Here is a 10,000-nt window from a genome sequence, read left to right on the forward strand (position 1 = left end):
TCACACTGGACTGTACCATTCTAAAGGAATAAGACAAAACAGACATTATTAGTATAAAGATCTATGATCTCCAATCTGGACCTGTACCATTCTAAAAGGGGTACAAATCTAAACAAAAGCAGATTTATTCACTCAGACATTTGATCAACACACAATTATTACTCAGAACCTCAGACTGATCCCCCTATAATGGACTGAAACCATTCTACGGAGCTATAACAAACCCCAAGACCATAAAGTCTATGGGTGCGTTCATAAATTAGCTCTGGCGCAGAATAACTGATGAATTTACGAACGCTCAACACCCGTTGAATATGGCCGGTGTCAGTAAACGTCAGCAGAAAAGCGTAATTAAATTGTTGCCTGCAGCACAGTTACAGTCACCAACGCTCTGGATAACATGAAAACAGCCTAACCAGCTCTGCTAGGGCGAGTAAAATGGTCAGAGTGAGGTGTTCTCATTTGTGTCTGGAAGTAGCTAGCAAGCTAGCCAACATTAGCCAGTTAGCTTGGGTGCTTGACTGCCGTTGTGAGGTCAGAACGCTACGATCAACCCTACTCCTCAGCCAGAGCGCACTCTGAGTGCACTCTGGCAGTCCAGATTGAATTTACAGACACCCTATGTCTTGATCACTGAGATCAGGAGAATCACACAGAGTTGATACACCATATGTCTTGATCTCTGGGATCAGGAGAATCACACAGAGTTGATACACCATATGTCTTGATCTCTGGGATCAGGAGAATCACATAGAGTTGATTGCACTAGTGCTTTTTAGGTTATGGTTTTCCATTCAGTGCCGTCCCTTTAAGTCCCGGATAACTGTGATCATGAAGTGAACTATTCCTTTAAGTCCACAGTGATTATAGAGTGAACTATCCCTTTAAACCCACAGTGATTATAGAGTGAACTGTCCCTTTACAAAAACATTTATTTTTACTGCTCTAATTACGTTTGTAACTAGTTTATAATAGCAATAAGGCACCTCGGGGGGTTGTGATATATGGCCAATATACCGCGGCTAAGGGCTGTATCCAGGCACTCCGCGTTGCATCGTGCTAAGAACAGCCCTTAGCCATGGTATATTGGCCATATACCACACCTCCTCGGGCATTATTGCTTAATTATAGTCTGTTATAGTGTGTTATAGCCTGTTTCAGTCTGTTATAGTGTGTTATAGTGTGTTATAGCCTGTTATAGTGCGTTATAGTGTGTTATAGCCTGTTATAGTGTGTTATAGTGTGTTATAGCCTGTTATAGTGTGTTATAGTGCGTTATAGTGTGTTATAGCCTGTTATAGTGTGTTATAGTGCGTTATAGTGTGTTATAGCCTGTTATAGTGTGTTATAGTGTGTTATAGTGTGTTATAGCCTTACATAGCAGGAACAGTTCCTGCATCCGTCTGTCCATCCTTCGTCCTCCCTGTACAGCACTCCGTTCATACTGCAGGTCCTCTCACAGTAACAGCCATCCAGAGCCTGCATTTTCTCCTCCGCACGCGACAGCTGCACACACACACACACACCAAAACAAAGATACAGAGTTAGTGTGTGTATGTGTGTGTATGTGTGTGTGTGTATGTGTATGTGTGTGTGTTTATGTGTGTGTGTGTATGTGTGTATGTGTGTGTGTGTGTGTGTGTGTGTGTGTGGGTGTGTGTGTATGTGTCTATGTGTGTGTGTGTGTGTGTGTGTGTGTATGTGTGTATGTGTGTGTGTATGTCTGTGTGTGTGTCAGCCTACAGTATTTGCGCACACACAAAAATGCCTGTGTGTATTTTTGCGTGTGTTCGTGCAAATGAATGCGTGTATGAGAATATTTCTGTCAACAGCTCGTTGTTACGGTCTGCTTTTTAACTCATCATTTATTCAACAACCCAGCGTGGCACGACAAGGGAACCAGAGCCCAGTAAACCAGGACAGAGATGCTCCATGTGCTGTATTACAGAACAGTAAATGGATGTTCTCTAACTTACCGTCTGTGTGAATGATTCATGCACTTATGCCTTGTACACTGACAGGACATCAGGCGGTGGTGTACATGGCAGCTGTCCACATCTACACCATTACTCTACACTAAGTAGGAGTCGTAAGAAAAGCTAGCATGTCGACCAGAGAGACACAACAGAGGGTGAATCTCAATAGTCAAAAGTGGCTTCCTCTCCTCTCCTGTCCCTTCAGATCAATGCAGATTAAGGGAAGAAGACAAGGAGAGGAAACAAATGTAGACTATTGAGACACACATTGTCTAATGCTACAGTACCTTGCTGGAGGTCTTGGCTAAGACATCCTGCAGCTCCATGATCTTCTGCACCAGCCCATGGAAGTCATTGCAGGTGGGGCAAGCTGAAACACAGGTAAGTCAAGGTAATGTAATGTTGGCATGATAGTTCCATTGTCAATGTCCATGTAACTGTACCGGCAAGCATATTAGGGCTTTCTGTTTTTACTGTAAATGTATGTGTAGCTGGTGCTGCCTTTTGTGGACATCTCATTTTAGATGCAGAGTTTCCAGACTTTTATAGTGGATGTAAAATAATGTACATGTCAGCATGTTAACTTCAGAGTTTCCAGACTTTTATAGTGGATGTAAAATAATGTACATGTCAGCATGTTAACTTCAGAGTTTCCAGACTTTTATAGTGGATGTAAAATAATGTACATGTCAGCATGTTAACTTCAGAGTTTCCAGACTTTTAAAGGTACTAAATGTAACTGTTCTCTTACTGCGGTTGAGGTCTGGACACTGGGAGATGTAGCCTTGAGACATGACGACCAGCTGAACATCTTGCATTATACCCTGTATAGACAGGGAGGAGGGAGAGAAAGGGAGAGTGAAACAGATAGGGTGAAAGAGATAGAGAGTGAGAGAGAGGTTGAGACAGAATAACAGAGAGAGAAAGGGAGGCGAGAGAGAGAGAGAGGTTGACCTCAGATCATATCTATGCAGGATGAGTTAGCCTAGCTAAGCTCCATGAGTGTGTGACGTTAGCTGACTGTTGGAATCACTAGAAGCTGATGAGACAGAGGTACAGAACCAGCTACCTGACAGTTGGAATCACTAGAAGCTGATGAGACAGAGGTACAGAACCAGCTCCCTGACAGTTGGAATCACTAGAAGCTGATGAGACAGAGGTTCAGAACCAGCTACCTGACAGTTGGAATCACTAGAAGCTGATGAGACAGAGGTACAGAACCAGCTACCTGACAGTTGGAATCACTAGAAGCTGATGAGACAGAGGTTCAGAACCAGCTACCTGACAGTTGGAATCACTAGAAGCTGATGAGACAGAGGTACAGAACCAGCTACCTGACAGTTGGAATCACTAGAAGCTGATGAGACAGAGGTACAGAACCAGCTACCTGACAGTTGGAATCACTAGAAGCTGATGAGACAGAGGTACAGAACCAGCTACCTGACAGTTGGAATCACTAGAAGCTGATGAGACAGAGGTTCAGAACCAGCTACCTGACAGTTGGAATCACTAGAAGCTGATGAGACAGAGGTACAGAACCAGCTACCTGACAGTTGGAATCACTAGAAGCTGATGAGACAGAGGTACAGAACCAGCTCCCTGACAGTTAGAATCACTAGAAGCTGATGAGACAGAGGTACAGAACCAGCTACCTGACAGTTGGAATCACTAGAAGCTGATGAGACAGAGGTACAGAACCAGCTACCTGACAGTTGGAATCACTAGAAGCTGATGAGACAGAGGTACAGAACCAGCTACCTGACAGTTGGAATCACTAGAAGCTGATGAGACAGAGGTACAGAACCAGCTACCTGACAGTTGGAATCACTAGAAGCTGATGAGACAGAGGTTCAGAACCAGCTACCTGACAGTTGGAATCACTAGAAGCTGATGAGACAGAGGTACAGAACCAGCTACCTGACAGTTGGAATCACTAGAAGCTGATGAGACAGAGGTTCAGAACCAGCTACCTGACAGTTGGAATCAGTAGAAGCTGATGAGACAGAGGTACAGAACCAGCTCCCTGACAGTTAGAATCACTAGAAGCTGATGAGACAGAGGTACAGAACCAGCTACCTGACAGTTGGAATCACTAGAAGCTGATGAGACAGAGGTACAGAACCAGCTACCTGACAGTTGGAATCACTAGAAGCTGATGAGACAGAGGTACAGAACCAGCTACCTGACAGTTGGAATCACTAGAAGCTGATGAGACAGAGGTACAGAACCAGCTACCTGACAGTTGGAATCACTAGAAGCTGATGAGACAGAGGTTCAGAACCAGCTACCTGACAGTTGGAATCACTAGAAGCTGATGAGACAGAGGTACAGAACCAGCTACCTGACAGTTGGAATCACTAGAAGCTGATGAGACAGAGGTTCAGAACCAGCTACCTGACAGTTGGAATCACTAGAAGCTGATGAGACAGAGGTACAGAACCAGCTACCTGACAGTTGGAATCACTAGAAGCTGATGAGACAGAGGTACAGAACCAGCTACCTGACAGTTGGAATCACTAGAAGCTGATGAGACAGAGGTACAGAACCAGCTACCTGACAGTTGGAATCACTAGAAGCTGATGAGACAGAGGTTCAGAACCAGCTACCTGACAGTTGGAATCACTAGAAGCTGATGAGACAGAGGTACAGAACCAGCTACCTGACAGTTGGAATCACTAGAAGCTGATGAGACAGAGGTACAGAACCAGCTCCCTGACAGTTAGAATCACTAGAAGCTGATGAGACAGAGGTACAGAAACAGCTACCTGACAGTTGGAATCACTAGAAGCTGATGAGACAGAGGTACAGAACCAGCTACCTGACAGTTGGAATCACTAGAAGCTGATGAGACAGAGGTACAGAACCAGCTACCTGACAGTTGGAATCACTAGAAGCTGATGAGACAGAGGTACAGAACCAGCTACCTGACCTTTGGAATCACTAGAAGCTGATGAGACAGAGGTTCAGAACCAGCTACCTGACAGTTGGAATCACTAGAAGCTGATGAGACAGAGGTACAGAACCAGCTACCTGACAGTTGGAATCACTAGAAGCTGATGAGACAGAGGTACAGAACCAGCTACCTGACAGTTGGAATCACTAGAAGCTGATGAGACAGAGGTACAGAACCAGCTACCTGACAGTTGGAATCACTAGAAGCTGATGAGACAGAGGTACAGAACCAGCTACCTGACAGTTGGAATCACTAGAAGTTGATGAGACAGAGGTACAGAACCAGCTCCCTGACAGTTGGAATCACTAGAAGCTGATGAGACAGAGGTACAGAACCAGCTACCTGACAGTTGGAATCACTAGAAGCTGATGAGACAGAGGTACAGAACCAGCTACCTGACAGTTGGAATCACTAGAAGCTGATGAGACAGAGGTACAGAACCAGCTACCTGGCAGTTGGAATCACTAGAAGCTGATGAGACAGAGGTACAGAACCAGCTACCTGACAGTTGGAATCACTAGAAGCTGATGAGACAGAGGTACAGAACCAGCTACCTGACAGTTGGAATCACTAGAAGCTGATGAGACAGAGGTTCAGAACCAGCTACCTGACAGTTGGAATCACTAGAAGCTGATGAGACAGAGGTACAGAACCAGCTACCTGACAGTTGGAATCACTAGAAGCTGATGAGACAGAGGTACAGAACCAGCTACCTGACAGTTGGAATCACTAGAAGCTGATGAGACAGAGGTACAGAACCAGCTACCTGACAGTTGGAATCACTAGAAGCTGATGAGACAGAGGTACAGAACCAGCTACCTGACAGTTGGAATCACTAGAAGCTGATGAGACAGAGGTACAGAACCAGCTCCCTGACAGTTGGAATCACTAGAAGCTGATGAGACAGAGGTACAGAACCAGCTACCTGACAGTTGGAATCACTAGAAGCTGATGAGACAGAGGTACAGAACCAGCTACCTGACAGTTGGAATCACTAGAAGCTGATGAGACAGAGGTACAGAACCAGCTACCTGGCAGTTGGAATCACTAGAAGCTGATGAGACAGAGGTACAGAACCAGCTACCTGACAGTTGGAATCACTAGAAGCTGATGAGACAGAGGTTCAGAACCAGCTACCTGACAGTTGGAATCACTAGAAGCTGATGAGACAGGTACAGAACCAGCTACCTGACAGTTGGAATCACTAGAAGCTGATGAGACAGAGGTACAGAACCAGCTACCTGACAGTTGGAATCACTAGAAGCTGATGAGACAGAGGTTCAGAACCAGCTACCTGACAGTTGGAATCACTAGAAGCTGATGAGACAGAGGTTCAGAACCAGCTACCTGACAGTTGTAATCACTAGAAGCTGATGAGACAGAGGTTCAGAACCAGCTACCTGACAGTTGGAATCACTAGAAGCTGATGAGACAGAGGTACAGAACCAGCTACCTGACAGTTGGAATCACTAGAAGCTGATGAGACAGAGGTACAGAACCAGCTACCTGACAGTTGGAATCACTAGAAGCTGATGAGACAGAGGTTCAGAACCAGCTACCTGACAGTTGGAATCACTAGAAGCTGATGAGACAGAGGTACAGAACCAGCTACCTGACAGTTGGAATCACTAGAAGCTGATGAGACAGAGGTTCAGAACCAGCTACCTGACAGTTGGAATCACTAGAAGCTGATGAGACAGAGGTACAGAACCAGCTACCTGAACCAGCCGTGTGTTCTGGAGATGACGGATCCACTGTGCCGAAACTGACGTGATTAGAAGCTATGTGAGGTTTAAGCTCTGGCACGTCAATTTACACACACACACACACACACACACTCACACTCTGAATGTGTTTGATTGTTTAACATCGCAGTCTGTCTAGTATTACCAATGAATACATATCACACCATACTAGAGATTAACACTGGTAACCGGGATCCCGGGACTGTCCCGGGACCACTTTTCACATTTCTCTAGCGTATTAACTGGTGTTGAGAACAACGTGGCGGAGGCAGGTGGCAGCATGAGGAGACGAGGAAACAGCCATTGGGCCTAGAAAAAGCGCAGAGACAGTTAAACTCACCTTAGTTATGATCAACTGAATTATGAAAATATTGGAGTAAAGTAGCCAAATGTATCAAATTCTTGCCTATACTGAAACCCCCAAACTCATATCCAACCGTTACACTAATTTAAACCAATAGTCGTGTGTGTTGATTGCAGCGCGGTTTTGATTGGGACAGCACCATCGCGCTGCTTTGAGACAAGCCTGGGGCGTAGCCGACGAAAGTAGAGGTGCTGCTGCACCCCCTGAAAAACCCTCCCCCCGTCGACAAAACTTAATCATCAATTAGATTTTGACAAATAGGATATATTCTGTCATTATCTATCAAGCTTAGCAACTTTGGTTCTTTGACTTTTGTTTGACTGCCGTTACAAGGTTTATATGATTCGACAACGCTATGGCCTACTCGGGGTGCGCTCTGTGCGTCCAGAGCGTGCTCTGTGTCGAGATAGCCTAGGCCTACTGCTGAAATGTGCTGAATTAATTGAGGAACATGATAACACTCTGAATTTATGAACGGCCTGTTTAAAAATGTACAACAATGTCATTGGCGACTCTATCATTACTGAATATCCGTTTCACTACCTGTGAAATCTGTACATAGTGATGCAGCCAAGCCGGCAAGGTGGCGCAGCGACAATCTCACTTGGGGAGAACCCTGGCATAGTGACCGTATCTTGGTTGTAAACACTTTAAATGGGCACTTCAGATTTTTGCAGTACTTCCAGCGACTCTGGATAAATATTAATTTTTCTCTGAATTGAAACTTCGTAGATTTTGGGGAAAATATGAATCCCTACACCGTACCTTGAAGTATCCATGGGCCTGGTTCCTCTGTCCGAGCCAGACGGTGGTCTCAGAGGGAATGTCCATAGACGGAGGCTCTATCACCCTCTCATAGATCCTAGAGGAGAAGGGGAAAACAAGAGGATAGCATACTGTTTATACACAGAACATACTGGAGGATAGCATACTGTTTATACACAGAACATACTGGAGGATAGCATACTGTTTATACACAGAACATACTGGAGGATAGCATACTGTTTATACACAGAACATACTGGAGGATAGCATGCTGTTTATACACAGAACATACTGGAGGATAGCATACTGTTTATGCACAGAACATACTGGAGGATAGCATGCTGTTTATACACAGAACATACTGGAGGATAGCATACTGTTTATACACAGAACATACTGGAGGATAGCATACTGTTTATACACAGAACATACTGGAGGATAGCATACTGTTTATACACAGAACATACTGAAGGATAGCATACTGTTTATACACAGAACATACTGGAGGATAGCATGCTGTTTATACACAGAACATACTGGAGGATAGCATACTGTTTATACACAGAACATACTGGAGGATAGCATACTGTTTATACACAGAACATACTGGAGGATAGCATACTGTTTATACACAGAACATACTGGAGGATAGCATACTGTTTATACACAGAACATACTGAAGGATAGCATACTGTTTATACACAGAACATACTGGAGGATAGCATGCTGTTTATACACAGAACATACTGGAGGATAGCATACTGTTTATACACAGAACATACTGAACATGTAGGCACACATCTAACTATTCCTCATTGAAATAGATAACACAATGTTAGCATGTTACATTCCATTAGGATAAATACTTCCTGCTCTGCTTTAAGAGACACAACAGCAGTCCTACCCGAGGCCGTAGTTCTTCACTCCCAGCTCTGCTCACATTCAGCCTTCCACAATAACACCTGCTTCACCAGATCATCAAGACCTGGATGATTGGTTTATTAGCTGACTCAGGTGTTATAGTGCTGGGTTGGAACAACATCCTGCTCACCCTTGGTCTCCCTTAGGCACTGGTACCCTAAAGGTATTCTCTCTCCCTCCATTCACGCCAACCCTTACTTTACTGCTCTCTCTGTATCTCTCTCTCTCCCTCCATACCAACCTCTCGCCCTCCAGTGCCCACACTCACCTGTTACAGTCGACGTGCAGGACCACGTGGGAGACACTGACGGCCACAGACAGCTTGTGCCAGCGGTCGTCTGCCAGGGAGTAGGGGAACACCTCAGTGTGTTCCCGCTGGTCCCTGGTACGGTAGTGGAGACGGATCTCATTACGCTGCCCACTGCTCTCCAACTCCAGATACCTGGATAACAGACACAAAGTAAATACTGAATCTATTAGTATCTGTTAGAATGGCTGATGCCTGAGAAGGTAATTGCTGATGCATGAGAGGTAATGGCTGATGCCTGATAGGTGCTGAAACTACTATCTTCCTGTGTTACAACGTGTCATCATTCCGACACAATTTAATTTAATACCTTTATTTAACTAGGCAAGTCAGTTAAGAACAAATTCTTATTTACAATGACGGCCTACACCAGCCAAACCCGGATGACACTGGGCCAATTGTGCACCGCCATATGGGACTCCCAATCACGGCCGGTTGTGATACAGCCTGGAATCGAACCAGGGGGTCTGTAGTGAGCACTGAGCACTGAGATGCAGTGTCTTAGACCGCTGTGCCACTCGGGAGCCCAATAAAAAGGGGGACTGAAAAGCTGCAGTCAGAAAGCTGCAAACACATTGAACAAATAAATCAACAGTAGTTGCTGTACTCTTAAAATTGCAGGGACTAAAGTTGAAAGCACTTCCAAGAAAGAAATCCTCAATTACAGAGGAGTTTACAGAGTAGTGCTGCATTTGTAGATTTCTCTCGAAAGTTAGACTAATGAGGCTGCTGCTGATGGGGCTGACACATACTGTATACTGTCTCTGAGAGGAGAGGGAGGGAGGGAGGAAGGTGGAGGGGGAGAGAGGGAAAGAGAGAGGGGGGAGAGAGCGAGAGGCAGGTAGAGGCAGAGTACTCTATAGAGAATAGCTGAGGCTCCACAGACCATAGCCTAGAGCCCTCCCTCTCTCCCTGCCTGCCTGCAGTCTGCCAGTCTGGCCCTGGGCAAGGAGAAGAGGGGAGGGGAGG

The 10,000-nt window shown here is 45.2% G+C and overlaps 1 protein-coding gene across 1 annotated transcript in view; it reads right to left on the reverse strand.

The window, feature by feature from the left end:
* LOC311129352 (protein NEL-like) overlaps window positions 1–10,000 on the reverse strand; it is a gene marked incomplete at its 3' end in the record, with an annotated part of 58,822 nt that overhangs the window by 24,159 nt on the left and 24,663 nt on the right. Inside the window, exons 4-8 of the mRNA XM_084161618.1 lie at window positions 8,993–9,166; window positions 7,804–7,900; window positions 2,728–2,800; window positions 2,264–2,346; window positions 1,378–1,506 (exon numbers count right to left, since the gene is read on the reverse strand). Coding sequence (XP_084017744.1) covers window positions 1,378–1,506; window positions 2,264–2,346; window positions 2,728–2,800; window positions 7,804–7,900; window positions 8,993–9,166 — 556 coding nt within the window. The remainder of the gene's footprint in view (window positions 1–1,377; window positions 1,507–2,263; window positions 2,347–2,727; window positions 2,801–7,803; window positions 7,901–8,992; window positions 9,167–10,000) is intronic.

This window comes from Coregonus lavaretus (genome assembly GCF_964263955.1).
Source record: "Coregonus lavaretus genome assembly, chromosome: 5".
Classification (NCBI taxonomy): domain Eukaryota; kingdom Metazoa; phylum Chordata; class Actinopteri; order Salmoniformes; family Salmonidae; genus Coregonus; species Coregonus lavaretus.